Genomic DNA, 19,858 nt, shown 5'->3' on the forward strand with positions numbered 1-19,858 from the left:
AAGCAATACACACCTACACACACACACGTAAGCGCGCGGACACACACATACACGCACACACACAAATACAAAGACAAGGCAGCTCCGTTGCGGCAAAGAAAAAATGAAAATAAAAAAGAGGTTACTCAGTACCCTGGAAGAATAACAGGAAGAGGCTGAAGATGAAAAGGAAAGGGGGTAGGAAGCGGAGTTGAAGGATCAAAACCAACGCACACAAAGCAAGAGATGCATGGGCTCACCGAGGCGTAGAGGTAATAGATTGTATTAAAAGAACGAACAAACGACCCCCCCCCCCAAAAAAAAAAAAAAAAAAAAAAACTTTAAAGCAAGATTTACAAAAGCATAACTCATACCGCCATATAGGATTATTTTTCTGAAAATGCAACTTTAACTTGAAAGTAAAAGTATTAGATTTAAAGCTTAGTTGGACTGTTATCAACAGAATTGTGAAATTCAGGGCCAAAAGTAGAATATACAGACTTGGCAAAAATATTCCTAGACACGGCAAGTGAAATTCGATGGACTGCCGGGTAGGATATGAATGGAATGTTTTGTTTTAACGAACACGGAATCGAATACAAGGGGGAGAGAATGGTTTGTAAGTTTATACATATTACCCTAAGTGCAAACGGTACAAATTAATGATTTTTTTTTTGGAATAATTATTATTTCATGAAATAAAACAACAGTATGCCATTTTCATAATTCGTTACAAATGCTATGAACGTTTGTTGTCTTTTTTATGTAATGATGATATTCTTTCTTCATATGAGGAGTGTGTGTATACCCAGGCCAGTATGGCATAGTTTGGTAAGTAAGGTAAGAACAAACAACGTGTTTAGGGAAACAAAATTTGACTTCATTTGTTACACTCATACAGTATAGTTTTATTGAGATAATGCTTTGATAATCAATGAGTAAAATCCAAACGAGTTTGTATTAGAAAATAAAACCTAGGAATTTAAATCTTTCCTTCCGGGAACCTGGTGTACCATGTTACCGTACCATGTTCTTCGTAGGACCTGGTATCGGTGTAAACCCTGTGAGTACATTCATAGATCATGACGTATAACATTGCCATTAGGAGCGCCACGTTTGTATTATGATTCATTCCTTTATTTTTTCATTTCTTTTTACAAATGCAGACGACACGACGGGTTGCTTGCTCTATAACCTTAAACCTTTACATTATGTTCAAGACGGTCCTCAGAAAAAAAAAGAAGGATATAAAATTGGTAACACTACTCGTAAGCATACTTTAATGATGATGTCATAACCTCACATGGGCATCTGTAATTGACCTGTACGTTGATCTTCAATATATTTCCTTTCTTCTTTCTTTTTTCTCACATGAAATTAACAATTTTAGGTTTTGGTGTTTGCATCAGATGAGCATGGGAATATTTCTTTTAAATGGGGTTAGGTGAATTAGTTGCTAAATCACACTACAAAGACAAGACTTGGGCATAGTTAAAGGGTTTTCACTTTTATTGTGCTTCGACGCCAGCACTTGCCTAGTGGAAGTAATGAAGGATACAACTATTTGGAAAGCACGCTTGAAGTAGAGGGTATACATGACGTATTCCAATGGGCTATCATTGATTGCTTAAATTCTGAATACTAACCCACATTTAATTTTTCAAAATATTGCATATAAAACATCAGTGTCTATTCTTATCCAACTTGTGGTTCTTCTTATAGTCCCTTGAACAACCTAAGATATATATGTTTTTTTTTTTTGCTAGCGCAAAAAGCAACATTACAAAGACACGTATTAAAGTGTCCTGATGTATAGAAGTCTTTACAAAAAAATATACGTATAAACTGTCTCTTTGCTGTTTTCTTTTTAAGGCCCAAATGAAGAAGCAATCTCTGCTCAAATACATGTATGAATAATTAAATTGAATGCTAAAGACCTGATACACCTTTTCTGTCTTTTTCTTCGTACATAGTAAAAGCAAGTTTCCATGTGAACGATGGCAACTTGTGACATCACTCTTCACAGAAATAATATATTCCCAGCAGCATGTTCACTGCACCATTTCACTTTGCACTCACATCACAAACGTATACAATTTCTTTTGAAATTATTAAAGGTGGCAAATCATTACCATAATGACATTATCTATAAACTAAATCTTGCACTTTTATACAAAGGTATTTTATTTGTGTCCTTTTTTTTTTCATTTGAGAAGATAGCTGAACAGCCCATGCATATTCAGCTGCATTTAGTCCAGCTGTTCTTCCATAGGGTCCAGTCGGCTATGAGGCGTGTTATCATATGCGTCCTGGTCTTTGCGAGGAATAAATGAAGCTGGGTCTTTTACGTGCACGAGTTGTGACTCTCTCACACGCCATATTACACACGGGACATCCATTTTTTGTCATATCCGAGGGACAGAATGTTTTGCCTCTTACAAGAGGGGACGGTGTGATTACACACAATATTGATCAGTTAGACTGGGAAATCAAACCTTGATTCTTTGGCTCTGGAGGCAGAGACAAATCACCGTCCTAAAACTTTCGGGCTGCTACTTCTTCAGGCAATTGCTCATGATAAGCTCGCTCTTTGCATTATTCAAAATTGCATCCATTTTTTTTCTAGCAAGGTTTTTGTAAGTATGTTTCTATATACCCTGTATTATCTGTCTGATTTTCAGTAGGGTTTTTTTTTTGTCATCTGTATTTCTTGTTACTGTTGTTAGAATTGAAGACCTGAATATAAGAACGACCCAAGTCCAATTTTTGGCCAAATTCAGTTTGACATGGGAAATTATAGCTTATGCGTGGACTCATCTTGTGTATAAATGATAAATTATCTTGTGTATAAATGATAAATCCTAATTACCCCCAGAAGTGCCTGAAATGAATAAGTGAAATCTTATATGAATGTAAAAATGACCCAAGTCCAGGACTTTTTACATTCATATCATAGCGCCATCTCTCATCGCTTCTCTCATCTCATATAGTAGCCTATCCTGTATATGATTCAAAGAACGACCCAAGTCCATCACACAAAATGGCCTCTCCACAACTAATGTAAATGTTAATTGTCATAATAACGTTATGTTATAATTTGTATATACAATGTTGCCTTCCCATCACAGTTAAATAGAATATTATTGGACAAATTAAAAAGATATGAAATTTACTCGAAATGGCCTTCCATGGACTTGGGTCGTTCTTATATTCAGATACTCAATTTATCATTAAAAAAAAACCCAGAAAAGCAAACATTATCATGATTACAGTTCGATACACAGCAGATACAGCGCAACCGGCCTAAAGTGATGTAATTCCTTTCCTTCGTTAGACGAGAATGGATATGTTTGCAGTTCCTGTCGACAAATTAATCAAATCATACCTGCAGATCTAAGGTGTACATACCAAGCCATCTAAAAACGAACAGCTTATTCTCCTAATGGTAACTAACTTTTTATTGCACACTCAGTGGATATTACGAGCTAACAAACAGTATCAAAAGCTATATGAGGCGAGAGCGTAAAATCTAGAAGAAAAAGAATTCCAGCAGGTTTTCTGCTCCATTTCACTCAAGCAGGCCCAATGACGATGGGAAACATTTATTGATTATCTCCTTCTCCTACCAGGGACCGGAGACGTTGTATCTCGGCTGTGTAGAGATAAAGAAAGATGAGATGGAGTACAATTACTGAAAAACATTAGAAATGAATATTTATGCGTTTATTTCATTATTTTGCATGTTATTGAAAAGGCCATTCTTATTCCAATAGAATGACACCAAGTTCTTTAATTTTGGTTAATGCGTTATGATTTTAGAACCATTTTTGTCAACTCTTGCAATTTTCAAAATGTGATCATTTTGCACTCTCAGAGATACCGAAACCAGCGACAATTCGGTTTGCCATAGAACCAGTAGCGTTCACAATGTGTGGAATGTGGGGCGGACGGTGTGATTGTCATGTCCATTACTATTGTGAAAGAGACTATCTGTTGGGCTCATTGAGATGTTAAATTTAGCTGGAAAATAGCGAGGTTTATTCAAAGGTATGATTACAAGTGACTTGAGTTCATGAGCGGTTTAGGAATAAAGCCCGTACTTTTAATTAAGTGTGCATTGATAAATACGGTGAGAACTGAGAATACTGCTGTGTCGGTTTATGATTAAATTAATGTATGATCTTCATTATGCTTGCTTTTCTTTGTTGTTTTCATTCATCTGAACACAACTAACTATACAGATCAGACAGCTCAGATTGAGAATTTTTTACAATCGGTTAGCCACATTGTTAAAACGTGTCTTTAGATTTCTTGCGACTGCTCGGAGACACTGTAAATTCACAACAGACTTCTCAGAGTCGTAGGCAAGCGAAGAGATCTCTACAACTAGCAAAATCTGCAGTCACCAACTAGTTTCAAGCCCGGTGAGATACCCCTTAATTCGTTCATAAACCGACGCAGCAATATTCTCAATTCTCACTGTATTTATCAATGTATATGCTTGATTAAGTATGAGCTCTATTCCCAAACCACTCACGTGCACTGCCAATCATGCCTTTGAATAAATTTCGCTATTTTCCAGCTATATTTAGCATTTCAATGAGCCCAACAGGTCGTCTCATTCACAATGATAACGGACAATGACAATCACACCGTCTGCCCCACGTTCCACACATTGTGAACGCTACTGGTTCCATGGCAAGCCGAATTGTCGTTGGTTTCGGTATCGCGGAGAGTGCAAAATGATCACATTCTGAAAAGTGCAAGGGTTGACAAAAATGGTCCAAAAATCATAACGCATTAATCAAACTTGAAGAACTTGGTGTCATTCTATTGGGAAAAAATGGCTTTTCCAATAATATGCAAAATAATGAAATATTTGCAACAATATTGCTGAAATTAACAATCTTAAGTGTTCCGTTCTTTCGTGGCCACCCTGTATATATGTTAGGAAGTAATATGGAGGGCAAAATGAAAAATGAAATCTGTATACATGATGTCTCATGCTCTTTGTCTATATTCTAGATGGCATGTATGCGTATGCTCAAATGAATAGTAATGGAATCGCATCAGTTGCATGGTTGTTGTGGAAAAAGACAGAGTGTGCGATGCCCGATAAAAGCAGATCGACTTCATAAAATGATTACTGCAGTAACTCTCAAAATGACAGGAACAGGGTTGTTCAAATAAAGAGTCAATATTGGTCACATCATAGTACATATTATGTCTTTACCTGCACTTGCTCGAAGTTGTGGTAAAATATTGTCATTGAAATAGCATGTGCCCGCCTTTGGATGACCAAAGCGGTTCTCGAAAGACAGCGAAATGTCTTTATAAGCCACTTTCTCCTTGTTGAATCTCGGCCAAGGTGGGTACAAAGAGTTAACCTCATCGTTGCCATCTACCGACGAAAGATTGGGATTTCTGTGAATAAAAAAGAAAGAAAATCAAAGGAAAATAGCCATTTTCTGGTGTTCAATGTCAAAACGAATGTAGTTGTTTTGCATAATTAAACAAAGATGTAACTGTTATTCCTTACCACATGAAACAATGCACCTCCGTCGTTCTCTCTTCCTATTAGATGTCTGCAAAAACGTGTCATTCGGATGTAATTGGAAAGAGAGGAAATGCTGCGAGAACATGTGCGTAAGATTTATTTACGTTTTGGATCGATGAACAAAATCAAACGAGCCATCATACTTGTCATTGCGCCAGCATCTTGTAATCCACGGAATAATACCAATTTACATAATTCACTGAACTGAATTCATAAACATTTAAATTTTTGCATTTTGATTAACAATATCGCGTATAACAGAAATCACAAAAATTTTGAAATTCAAATGACTCTCGAAATTATTATTTGTCTTGCTCCTGCAAGTAACACTATGAAGCAGTTGTGGTGCACTGACACATTTGTTTTGAGTCCCAGACACATTGCAGTTACGGCCTTTACCGCATGTGATACCCTAGAGCTCTTTTTGCGTTTCAGAGCAACGAAAAAGGGGTCACCATCCTTTCTACGCCTTATATATAGATCATATCTTGCTAAAACACCCACCAATAACTGTCATGACTGTGGTGTCCCAGTTGCGCACGATTTTCCTAAATGCATGATAAAGATTGCGGCGGGTCGCGAGCCGGTAGTCATATAAAATCATGTGCTAGCATTCGTCAATTACCATACATCTGCGAGCATGGGGCATCGCAGTAATGGCGGACTTCGCTGTTAAAGGGATCGGTCTATAGGGTTCATCCGGAAGACACGTTGGCATGCAAAAGCATGATTTCGACTTACCGCGTCTTTGCAAAGTTGGACCAGTATTTCATGGTTTGCACGGATATTCGAGCCTCCTCGTCGGTGAATTTCGTTTTGCCGAATCCGACAATGTCATCGTCGGGAGCAACAGTGAGGGCCGAACCCATCACGAACTAGAGGTCATCTACATGAGTCGCTCCCATCCAAGTAATGTCTTTGCCCCAGAAGGAATGGGAGGGGACATGGGACATGACGTACATGTAGACTGCGTTTCCTCTTGCGGAAAGGCGCTCCGCCAGGACGAAGCTCGGACAGAGGAAATAATTGTCCCCGAACTGTTCGGCTACCATGTCGAAGTAGTTGCGATCAGGATCGCTAAGCTATGAAAGCAAAATCATGATTTGTGATAATTATCTTCATACATGCTCTTCACCAGACCTTTACTTCACTGAGCTACGAGCGGAAAATCAAATTCACAATGAAGGAAAAAAAGAGAAATATCCACATCTATGAACCTTCTTAACGTGTCATCATCCCATACGATATTCGAATAAAAAAGGGAGAGAAAGTGAGAAAGCAAAATTCATTATATTACGGTCCAAACAATACACTAAAGATGACAGAGAAATAGCTAACATGGACATTAAAAATAGAAATAAAGGAAACGGCGGTAATTCTGTTGGATGATATCTTTTAACTGTTATCGGAACTTCAGCTCAGACGACGTTTACTGATGAAGAATAGAACATCAACCGAAGAAAGTGGTCCTGCTCCTGAAATATTAAACAAATGTTGCTTACTTCCTCAGCTGTTGAATAGACGAATGTGATCGCGTCAATCACTTGCTGGTCCACGCCGCCATCGCCTAAAATCAGGTTAAGAACGAGGGAGTCCTGCATTACAGTCTTGTTCATCACTGGTTTACCGTTTCCCTCTGATTCCCGATTTCGTGGCAGCACAAACACGTTCCCTTCGTCGCTGAGGCAGCCGATCATGGTGTCGACACGGTTGAACTCTCCATCGGCAGCCATGTCGAAAGGATTTCGTGGGATGAACTGGCCGTCGACAACAGGACGAGACAAAATCTTTGCCGCAAAGACCATATTCTACGAAGAAAACGAAAGTGAAATGGAAGGAGTGGCAAAAATACTGTCGTTGATTTAGTACAATATCTTTAGCATTTGAACGCCTTAGCTAATTGCAAGAATCAGAAATGCGAATGATTTCAATCATATTATCATTTCCCACTTAGTGTTCATGTTGTACAAGTTTTGTTTATATGTGCAGTTTGGGATTTTTTTTTTTAGTTATCTCCTCTTTAAGGATAGGTCTATAAGCCCTAGATTTTAAAGAAACCAAAGTCCAAACATAAAAATAGTTTGGATTGAGTGAAAGTAGCCATACTAGTTGAACATTTAAGTGACAGCTTTAGAAAAAAAAAGAGACAGGCGATTCCAAACTTATAAAATTTAAAACTTTCGTTGTCGTTATTGCTGGATGAGGACACTAGATTATGGACAAATGGGTAACAATATACCCCCCCCCAAAAAAAAAAAAAAAAGAAGAAGAAAGAAATAAGAACTTCCATCGACTTTAAATTTCAGTGAAAAGAACAAATTCAGTTGACTTTCCTACTGTCAATATGTTAACGGTAACATTGTTCACCCTGCTTTTGTGAAAGAGGTAAGTCAAGTGCCCTTTCATTGTGCTAGAAAAGTAAAAATATGTTGAAGACAAGACAAGACAAGACAAGACAAGACAAGACAGTGGTAAACCCAGTAGCTGCACTGTATTTAGTACTGCTGGACCCTCTATGGGGACCAGTTGTACACTGTAAGCATTGTGTTTGTTTAGTTGTTGATATCTACACCCGTTAAGATCATGCATAAATGGATGATGCAAATCAAATACAAGTCCACAGCATTAAACGAAGTACTGACGGAAAGAAAAAGGATGAATACCCTACTTTGGCTGTCACTATGTTCGGAACAGGTGATTTTTCATAAGTTCAGCAAAGAGTGCAAGAGAAAAGAACGCAAAATAGATAAAAAGAAAGAGGAAAAAAGACAAAAAAGCTTGACAGGGGAACAAAACTACGTCATCATTTTTTATACGAGTATCAAATATTTCTGCTGCCACATAGCAAAGTTTGCTCCCTGAATGTCATCCAATTTGTGTCATTTCTGAAATGGAAGTTTTTTCATTTTACATAAAACAGCACTACAGGTGGACAGTACAGTGATCCTCCAGGACAGGTTTCATCTTTTTTTCATTATTCTGCAGCATGGATTTTAGGAACAAGATTTGGACTTGCATGGTTATCTTGTCTATGCTCTGTATGTCGACAATTTCCAGCATAAGCCTACAGGCAACTAGTGAAGCCATTTGCACACTATGTGCACTGCAAACCAGTGATTGTGTTTTGCGGTCAATAGGCTGTTGCAACAATGTAGCAAGAAGTAGGCTACGTTGTCAAACTCGCACATTTAGAGAGTACACCCTGTACAAGGACACAATTATCCTTGAGAACGTTTCAAAGGATCTTGATACATTGCTCGATGAGGGTACTTCTTTTGATGACTGTAGAGATGTATTAAACTTGTCGACTTCTTTGACTCAGCCGTGGGGACTGCACTTGATCATCGTGCTCCAGTTAAAGTGCGGACGTTGAAACACAGACGCCACCCTCAGAGGTGTATACCCATCGTAGAGAGGAAAGGGGTGGCGCAAGGTGAAATGCCCTTAAAACTTGAAATCTTATTTAGACTCCGAGGACATGGTCAAGAGGGCTCTCCTTCCAGCAAAATCTGAAAACTGTAAGGAAACGCGTCCAAACTGTACTCTTTTTGGTACCACCAATTCTCTCCACAAGCGCAAGAATACTGTTTCACCAGCTTAAGATTAATTTGCAGATGTGAGCGACCAATTTGCATCCTTCTTTGCTGATAAGGCTAGTCATATCAGCCGTGATCTTAGTAATTAGTGCAGGAAATTGGTTTTCAATTCCATGAACGCAGATTAGATGAATTTGAATTGTGTGCGGTAACCGCGGATAATCATGAAGAGTCCATCTAAGATTTGCAGTTATGATCCTTAGCTGAATGGTTGCTCAAGAAACATCTTCTGATTCTTGCTTCTTTGCTCACTGCTATGGTAAATATTTCTCTATCAACAGGAACATCCTCAGACTCACTGAAACAAACTACTGTGATTCCAGTGACAAAAAAAAAAAAATCCCCATGTGACAGAGACATTCTTAAGAACTACATACCAGTTTCCAATATTGAGGTCAGATGCAAGATCATTGAATGTAAAGTCACAACTCAGCTTGTTCAGTACATAACGATTTTTATCTCTTTGAGTCTTTTCAGTCTGCCAAAAAGAGTGACGATAGCTGCGAGACATCCCTCCTCAAAGTCCAAGATGGTATCCTTATCAGCAATGACAAAAAGAAAGGGGTGATGCTGGTTATGGTTTAACTGTTTGATGCTTTCGATTACAAGTGATCATAACATTTTGCTTGATCTCTAATACTTTTGGTATCAAAGGTTCAGCCCTACAGTAGATGGCTTCTTACTTCACACACTGGACACACTTATTCTGAAATCCCTTCATATGCAGTGGACTTGTGCTTATATTTCATCTCCTATGGTGACCTGGGATGACATCTCATATCACTTTGTATCCAGTAGAAAGGAACTCCAAAAAATGATATGAACTATTTTTTTTTTAGTAATGAACTATTTAAGCTCGCAACAAAAAGTAGGCCATTATCTGTTTCTGAAGCTATTTTGAATAGCATGGTCGTCGTCGTAGGCATCCATTCGTCTCGAGAAACGATGGCAAGAAGTTTACACCCCTTGAGTGGCTGTATAGTCCCACTAGTATGAATGACGATCTCTGGAGCACATGCAACAGATGAAACTCGTTGGGGCTGATACTCGGGCTGCCCTTGCCTTCCTCCTGGCTCTCTTGCAGGTCTGGTGAACGTGCCCTGCTGCGTAAGCTCTCTTGACGCCCTATCTGACAGCGCCTCTCCACAGCTGACGATTGTCAGCTGCACCTTCCCATATGCTATTGTTGATGTCAAACACCTTCATGTCGCGTTTGCACAAGTCTTTGAAACGAAGATGAGGTCCTTTCAAGGGACGAGATCGTCCCCTCGCAAAGCTCTCCATGCATCATTTCCTTCAGGATGGTTCCATTCGACGCACATGATCCAACCACTTGAGGCGTCTCTGGCTGAGGAGCGAAAAAATGCTGAGAATGCCGGCACGTTCGAGGAACTCTGCGTTTGTCACCCTGTCCTGTCACTTTATGTGCTGAGGACGCAGACTTGATAAGAGCGCAGCTTGGTGTTCTTGGTCAGCTATCTGTTGTTCCATGCGCATTAATTTGTTTAGTTTGACCATGACTGTGGTAGCTTTCCCTATTCCATTGCTTATCTCATTGTCAAGGGAGAGGGAACTGGAGGTGGCTGAGCCAAGGTAGGTGAAGGAGTCCATTTCTTCCAGATGCGTGTGACTGATGGAGATGTCTGGAGGAGAGTCAGTGCCTTGGGTCAAAATCTTGGACCTAGTCAGCCGGAGTGGACGCTGTAGTCTCCTGCAGAAGCTTTGATGCCTCCCGAGATTGCTCCAGATTATCACTTCCATTCACGAGGACATGCAAAGTAGAGTCTGCTACAACGGGAGAACTTCTGATGCCTTCCCTGTGAACAGCGGTGTGACGCGTCCTTGCACAGACACTTTTATTCGGATTTTTCTTCTCCATGCTCTTTCAGTACGCCTTGATGACTGCACAGAAGGTATGAACATGGTTACCAAAGCGGACGGGAAGCCGTTTAATATCGCCCAACTGCACGCCAATACTGAATTTAGAGAGGTTGTTATCCGAGAAATGCTGTTCGTCGATGACGCTACAATGCTATCGCACACAGAAGCGGAATTGCGAAGGCTGGTTGATTGTCTGTCCCATTCAAGATCTCGATTAGCATGGTACCTTCACAAATATCGTATCATATCAAGACATAAGCAAACGTGGACGAGGACTACTCTGAACTCTTCGTCAGCGTCCATAATACAAGGCTTTTCTTCTTCAAGTAGATATATTGTTACGGTCAAGTTCACACAAATGAATGCAAGGCGATCTCAGTGAATTGAAATGAACAAATCTTCCGGAGCTTTATTATGAAACTGCTTAACAATTGTTTTCCAACCGGAATAATAAGTCTTGCTTAAAACATCACAGCGAAATTAACCATAACAATGAAAGGTTAGTTGGGATCGTTTTAACAATTGATGACTTAAAGACAAGACTATGTAATACATGTACCTGGCCAGGGTTTTACCCTAAGAAAACCAACGTCGGGGCCCAACTCATCTGCGACGTGACGGGGAGGCGACGCCAGACGCTTTCACGTGGAGAACGCGTTGACGCACGGGGACGTCGTCGAATCAGCGGGCAATCTATCTCCGGTCAGCTTGCAGCTCCGCGACTATGCCGGGCAGAAGAGCGTTGGCCGCCGGATGCGCGTTGCCATTCAGACAGTCTCGACGCCCTGGATCGACCTCGGCGTGGCTCCCACTAGTTGCCGTGTAGCAATCACAGGTGGGCGTTGGCTCCAGACCGCCTGGTGGTTCGCCTGGCCAAGTCAACGAAAACTTATCGACGCCGTCGTCGTCGAAGGGAAACGGGCTAGAAGCAGGTTGGCATCTCTTGGAATATCCTGCTGTTTATAGCAATTTAACTCACTTCGCAGAATATCTGTCTTAGGGAAAGCAATTTCTCCCAAGACCGCGAACGGGACGTTGAGAAAGTTATGACAGTCCTCTCTAACCGGAGTCTGATTGTCGACTGACGCGAGCAATGGATTTTTAACATGAGTATTCTCACATACATGGAAAATCCCATCAGGCACGCCTAGCTTAATATATTCACAACATTAAACTCGACCTGGGCGAAGTGTATGGGGCTGCGGTTCAAACGAATAACTTGACATTAAGATTACATAACCGGCGGTGTTTGCAAACATTCGCGATCGCGCACGTGTGATCGCATACACATGATCATAAAACATAAAACCACATTCTAAAGTGATTAGATGGGCAAATTCGTCACAATATGCATTACTACATGTTTGCTCTCAGCTTTCGGAGGGTGCGAGTTCGCTTTGTCCTGATGTTTTTTGCTTTCCGAATTATTATCGAACAAAACCGTTCACAATTCTAATTCATTTTATTGATTACGTTTATTAGATTACATTTTCTAATCCGGAGGGCCAGAAATGTATGGTGTAAGGTCTTTATGATTATCAGAAATCCTTAAGTTTATACATGGTATATCAGGTCTATCACTGATACAAGGATTCCCAGAAAATTGACCTTGTTGTCTAGGGAAGGATACAAATATACATTATCCCCCGATATAGGGAAACAAAGAAACAAAGAAACAAACAACCAAACAATTCAAAATATCATCTCTGCGAACTTTCTTCTCTTTCTTTGTTAGATGGTTGGTGTCATTACACAGATGACACTCAACACTTACTCCTGCCAGGAAGTCGACGATCTCATCCACCGATTTGCTGTTGAGACATTCCAAAAGCTCCTCACTTGTTACCGCGTCGCAGTTTAGCGCCGAGCCCAGGGTAAACGCCTTCTCTCTCGCCTCCTCTGTAGTCCCTGACGCCCAGTCGCACGCCACTCCGCTCTGTCAATGACGTCATAAGAAATGAAATCAAGACAGATCCACACGTAGTAGAATGACTTCTTCACCTCATGTGGGTAAAAGGATGATTGAATTTGCAAGGGATCGGTTGAAGACTTACGCCAGCATTCATGGCAAATTACCAAGTAGACAATATAGATTTTCTACATAGTTTGTGTACATAAAGTTTCGCAACTATTTTGGAGCAATTGAGGGAGTTTCTCATGCGCAGGGTAATGCTTTCTGTACGAAAAGGGAAAAGAATTAATTAATCTGTATTATTGTGAAAGCACGGTGAGTAAACGTTCCTGAATATACATACTTATTTCTGGTAGAATAATGTTAAATGAAATCCTGTGAAACCAAAGTATCCATGACTGTTATACAACGCTTAAAAACATAAAAAGGTTTAACCTGCATGATGGCGCCTGAAAAGAGACCAGCACTCATAGGAGACAATACGTGAAGGTTGACGCTCGATCCTCCGGCACTCTCACCGAAGATAGTAACCCGAGTGGGATCACCGCCGAAGGCTGACGAAAATGAACGTAAAAGTACGTCCCTGTTATAACATCATCTTAATCTAAATCGCTATTCACAAAAGTAACTTATCTTTCAGTTTTCACCTCTACTCATCATGTGATTTTAATCTATTGTTTACAGACAATGATCTGTTGACTAATAATATCCTTAGACCGGAAACGACGAACGAAGGATAGGTCTATCCTCAGTGTCTGTATAAACTATTATGAAGGAGTTAAAAACAAGTGTAAAAGAAATTATATATATTATTTATACTTATACTATATTGTCGCAAGTGCTCGTAGCGATATAATGTTATGAGGACTGTATAACCGTCTTTTACATTTGACCTGCCATTCCTTTCCTGTCTAAATAAGAGTTTCGTTCTTGCTATCCATGTGGTTCTTTATGGAAACACAGATAGTCTGAAGCACCCGTTCACCTGGCGACACTCGGTAATGATCTAAAAATAAATTGCACAAAAACAAAATCAAGCAAAAACATTTTAATGTCGAAACATATTCATTTAAGGCCTTAAACCTTCCTATCACATTGAATTAAGACCAGCAATGAAGTTGATTGCAGACTTCTTTGTTTGTTTGCAGACAAAGCATGGCTCAGTATCAGCATTATCGTGATAATTTTACCTGCAATATTTTCCTGAACCCATATGAGCGCTTGCCGTTGATCAAGCAGCCCGAGATTACCAGGGATAACGTCGTCTCCTAAAACACAGAACAACATGAAACAGAATGTCAGTTACAATGGAAGAGAGCCATACAGATATCATAACATTAAATTCATTCTTTCATCCCATGAATCTATATTATGCCTGCCTCTTTCGTGAAGACATTTATGTGATCAAACAGCATCAGTGAGTAGAATACCAGCTTTTATCATTTATTTTCATCTTTTTTGTGTATATATCATGGTACTTTCTGCTTTTCCGTTTAACAAAAGTGAAATGTCAAATAAAGAATACGAAATTGATAAAGTGTTTGTGTTTTGAATGAAGACACTCTCAAAGAGCTTTATTGTAAATGGGCTGAGCGCTATTTTAAATCATTTCAAAGCAAGTCCGGCATCGGACAGAGCAAAATTAGACCTCTCCAGTAATAACTCACTTGTAACATAACAACAAATATTCTAGAAGTTATGATTAAAGATATTCTGTATTTTTTTAAAGCATTTTCTTTGATTTCATCACATAAATCTTAACTTAGCAAGAATGGAAATAGCTCGTTTTGAGATAAAACACTTCATATTCTGGGTCTAATTTTGTGTCTGTTGCCCCTTCACAGAGATCCTTTAAAGATATGTCTTATGTCAACCCACCGGTTGTAAGGAAACCGAAGATGCTAAGTCGATAGTTCAAGGTGACAACGATGACATCGTTCAAGGCAGCCAGAGGTATCGGCAACAATGTAGGAATGGACCCGGCCCAGGACTGAAATCCCCCTCCGTGGATCCAGACCATCACAGCTGCCGATCTCGGCTGGAAGAAAGGTAACGAGGGGTTCATTTTTTGTTATTGACGGAAAGAACAGATATTGCACTGCTACGCATCATATTCATGAGTTTCTGACATGAATGTTAAGAGCCGTGCAATTTTAAAGAATTATAACATCTCATAACTTTGTTTTCTTTCCTATTACATTGAACAAGTTCTTTTCCTTCTGCAATTCTATTGACAATCAATGCATTTTTATCTTCTTTTTTGGAAGGGGGCAGAACTTATTAATTTTTCTATCGATAAATTCATCTGTAAATCTTATCGCTTTCCTATATTGTCCCTACGTCAATAGTTGTGTACGTCACTAGTGGCCTTTCACACTGGCAATCGAGATAATATGTTCTCTTTGTCCATTTTAATCTGTCTCAGCGCAGCATATATGATATAGAGCCTTGCAAACCTTGTGAAAGAATATGCACTTTCCCTTTTATCAGGAAGCTGACAATCAGATATATTTTCGAAACAACAAATCATAACGTCATCTGACATTCAAAATTTTAATTAAGGCAGACTTAGACTTTCATCAAAGCCTGATACATCATGTGCGATAGCGTCACATGAAGACCACCTTCCTCCACCAGAAAATCGAGTGTATCATGGAAATACAGTAAATCTAACCTTGAAGGCAACATTCTTAATATTTTTCTGCAAAATACAAAAAGAAACCACCCAATTTTTGCGATCTCATGGTTTATGTCGAGGTAAAAGTCCGTATTTGCTCACAACCTACTATTCGATCAGAGTGTCACATATTTGCACTGCACTTTTAAGGATCAATGATCTCCCAACATTTCCAACCTCTCGATTGTACAGATAAAATACGTACTTATACAGCAATGAAATTATTCCCATGTTTACCTTAGGAGTTAAATTGTTTCATTCTAGGCGATTAAAGCTATAATGACTTTACACGTACAGTGATGTATATAATTGGTATCAAATGTGTGAATATCACACATACATTATTCTGCACTATACATAACAACCTCATGGTCTAAGCACGGGTCCACAGCAGTTTAAGAGAAGAATAATGATTTAAAAAAATAGTGGGTGACGTGTGGTAAATGATATGCTATACAATCTGCAGGAGGTGGTTATGGACGCGACTCTTGAATGACCTGAGACCCTCCGTCACTGATCGTGTCTACAATGTCTTCTGGGAAAAGCAGCTCCAGACTCGGAACTCTGCTCTCTTCGTATTGCGTTTCACCTCTTTACATGCACTTTGGTCAAAATACGTTCTTTTACACATTTCCACAATTCCCATTTCAATAAGCCGTGGTTCCCATCACAAAATCGACTGCGGTGAGTGCAAAAATTCCTGCCAGCTGAGTATATTCTGGATTTAGGTTCCTCGCAAGCTTAACTCGGTATTAATTGTCAATAGACTATGTGAGGCGAGTTGTTTTTCTCTTTGTACAAGGTGGGGGAACCAGCTTTTTTAGATCTTGAGGGCACAGGTCCGTCTGCATGTTGTACAGGGCAGCTGCAGCTGCAACTTTACGATCGAGTAGTTGGAGTGCTGTATGATATGCATTCACCCAGCATAAAAAATATAGTGAGGCGTATTGTTTGACTCTTCTTGTACACTGTGACTCTCCCATGGGCATCCAGTTTTGACTCTGCCCTCTTGAGATATCGATACTTAGTTAAAGGTATATTCTGAAAGAACAGATTTTAAGCTTTGAAATGATACAGGGATACAACGTATCCTATTGATGTTAAAATGAATACAGAAATTCGCCGTCTTCAGGAGAACCCCCCCCCCCAGAAAATAGTTTAAATGATGTATAATTCTCTGAAGCACATTATACACATGACTGAATTCAGTACATATATTTCTTTTTTCTCCATCAGACATGTCCATCTGTAGAAAACCCAACCTAGACCTCGAGTGAGTAAAGTACTGCATGAAGTTCATGTTTTCTGGTGTATTTAGCATGAGAACGTCCCCAAATATATTCCTTTACACGGAGGTGCTGAAATTGAGGACACTCCTCACCCCACCACTCTTGCTTCATTTAGATTGTAATTTTGTTAGCTTTCCTGTCAAAAACAATATGTGAAGGGGAAGGGCAATTCTGCTGGCCGCCTTTCAAAAACCCTAAAAGGGACGGGGATTTTGATGATTTCTCTTCCAAAAGCCCGTGATAGGGAATCTAAAATCTTACCCACTTCCCCCTGTAAGGGGGGGGGGGGGGATATCTCTAAGAATTTGGAACAAGCATATGTGTATGGTTTATTGGGGGGGGGGGGCTCCTCATGAACGAGAAGGGCTCCTCAAGAATGAAATCATTCTACAACTTTGATCTCCATTTTATATTCTAAAACAATTCAGTATCGTGGCAAATCGCGTCAGCCAGACACGTTTCTCAGCAGATCGTTCCGATTATATTGAAAGTAATCTCCAAATGGTACAAGATTAATTTTTAGTCCTTTAGAAAATTATGTTTTACCTTTAAAGAAACACTGCTGTTCCACATAAACACTGAAATATTCTAACCCAGGCTTAATTACAACAATTTCTACCTGAGGCTGTGGCACGTAGACATCAAGAACAAGACAATCTTCCGTCTGTGGCCCTTCAAAGTTCACATCAAGGATAGGTAGTATGGTTTGAGCGCAAAATATGTCGGTTCTGGTTGCATCAAAGTCCCCTTCAACTACTCTCGGCACAGGGCGTTTGAAACGTCGCTCATCAACCGGTGGCTCGGCGTACGGTATCCCAGTGAACGCTGCCACTTCTTCGCTGAAATCAGGTAGGTGGTGGGACCTGACATCGATGAACTTCCCCCGAAAGGTGGCCTTACCAGCCTGCACAATTGGCTGACGTTCTCCACCAATACTCGCAGAAGAAAGATGGAGAAGACAAACGAAGAATGTAAATGCCAGGGCAAAAGAGAGGATCCGAGTGGCAGCCATGTTGGTACAAATAGAGTGAGCTTGTTATCCAAGGTCTCAGTCTAGGCCTTCACAATAGGGGTAATCTGCTTCCATGTAATCAATAGGTAGGGCTTGAGGTCAAATGTTCAAGTGTAAACATCTAAGGTGATGTCCGACCAAAGTTCTTGTGTGGAGAGCGTACGTATACAGTACCATTGGCATGACCCCAGCCTCCTTCCTGCAGTCCTGAACGTTCTTTCAGCTCACAACTTTACACTACACTGACCGAAGGATAAACACGATCAAACAAACAGGAAATGGCAGACTTAACGAGTTGTTTTAAAGGTCAGGAAAAAGGGACAAAGGAAGAGGGGTTAAAGGTTCATAAACAGACCACATACGATTATGATCTAAAAAAGAGAGGAACTTGAAAGTAGGGCTCATACTGCTATGTAGGGATTTCTGGGGGCAAAAGGCTTTAACTTGAAAGTAAAAGTACTACGATTTAAGTCTTCTTTTATGCTGTTATCAAGAGAATTCTGAAATATAAGCCCAAAATGAGAAGGCAAGTGAAATTAATTGGATTGCTGGGTAGGATATAATTGGACAGTTTTGTTTTTAACCAACATGAAATCGAATACCAGACACTGCCAGAGAGAGAGAAAAAAAATGGTTGGTAAGTTTGCACATATATTTTCCTAAGTGCAAACGACACAAATTGTTGTTAATCTTTAAAATTTTATTTTCATGAAATAGAACAACAGTATGGCTTCTCCATGAGTCATTACAAATAATGCTTAGTTAAAGTTTGATTAAGGTATACAATAACAAAGTAAACAGTGTACTATCAAAAGAACGTCTTCAGGAAAACAATATTTGACTTCATTTATAACACCTCATATTTATTGAGATAATACGATATAGAATAGCAGCATAAAAGAATCTCTCAGCTTTAACACATTTACTTTTGAATTAAAGAAATATTTCAGTAATTCTCATATCACTGGGGATTTGCATCTTTGAAGGCCGCTAATTTATTTCTTTGCTTTAACGTTTTTAACTTTTGTTTAATTTATTTCATAATCGTTATAACACACTATTCATAATCATAGTCCATATCTCGGTAGGACTATAGTCTCATGTGCCTTGGCATCGACCCTTGAACTCTTCCTCCTTTGCTTCTTTCCCTGTCCTCCTCTTCCTGTCCCTTTTCTGACCTTTGACCTCCTGTTTATTCTTTCCACGCGTATGTAAGAGAGCTGCTTTGTTTCTGTCTGTGTGTGCGTTAGTGTGCGTATTTGTTTGATAATCTGTTTCCCAAGTAACATGTCTTATCGTTTCGTTTGAGTATTACTACAATTTACTACTCACGAGAGGACTGCATTCTACAAGATAATAGGCTTTTTAGCAGTCACCTCCATTTCCGAATTTATTTTCTTTGTAACGATTCAGTTACAGTTTGACCATGCATTCCTTTATCTAAAAGTATGTTTTGTCTCATTGCAAACAAATGACGTGCATTTAAATCTCATTTGAATATGCAAAAGCCACATTGCACTTTACTTTGTTTATATGCAAATGTCATGTTGTATACTTTCGTCAGAAAGGAAATAGAATAAAATGAAATGAAATTAAATTAAATTAAATTAAATGTATGAGTAGATTCTAGGTAAGTTTATTATCAAGAATAAAACCTAGGAATTTTAACCAGTTCCTTCCGAAAACCTGGTATACCAGGGTCCCATGGCGTCCATTCGGCCTTGAAAAAAGAGTGAAATCGATTGAATAGATTTGGTAGAGGTTTCTTTTAAAAAAAATCAGACTTGTATTAGACATATCCGCGTGGACACGACAGACATTTTGATCACATGCATACATATACAAAAGTGTATATAATTTACATTTAAATTTTGTGTATTCCTTTCCACACTTTTATTCTTAACTTCTTTTCTTTGTGACTGGTTTTGTCCTTTTTTCTTTTGTTTTCCATGTTC

At 39.3% G+C, this 19,858-nt stretch overlaps 1 protein-coding gene across 1 annotated transcript; it reads right to left on the reverse strand.

The window, feature by feature from the left end:
- Positions 1-732: 732 nt before the first annotated feature.
- Positions 733-18,098, reverse strand: LOC139727997 (cholinesterase 1-like). Its single transcript, XM_071638966.1, has 9 exons — positions 17,511-18,098; positions 14,804-14,963; positions 14,116-14,193; positions 13,361-13,479; positions 12,788-12,949; positions 7,039-7,344; positions 6,278-6,618; positions 5,213-5,403; positions 733-3,631 (listed from the first exon to the last, which is right to left on the reverse strand). Exons 1-7 carry the CDS (start codon positions 17,901-17,903, stop codon positions 6,412-6,414), a joined length of 1,425 nt encoding a protein of 474 aa, XP_071495067.1. The 5' UTR covers positions 17,904-18,098; the 3' UTR covers positions 733-3,631; positions 5,213-5,403; positions 6,278-6,411.
- Positions 18,099-19,858: the final 1,760 nt, after the last annotated feature.

The sequence above is a fragment of the Diadema antillarum genome, unplaced genomic scaffold (genome assembly GCF_040938485.1).
Source record: "Diadema antillarum isolate AM-2024a unplaced genomic scaffold, OU_Dant_1.0 seq00000161_RagTag, whole genome shotgun sequence".
NCBI classification, from domain to species: domain Eukaryota; kingdom Metazoa; phylum Echinodermata; class Echinoidea; order Diadematoida; family Diadematidae; genus Diadema; species Diadema antillarum.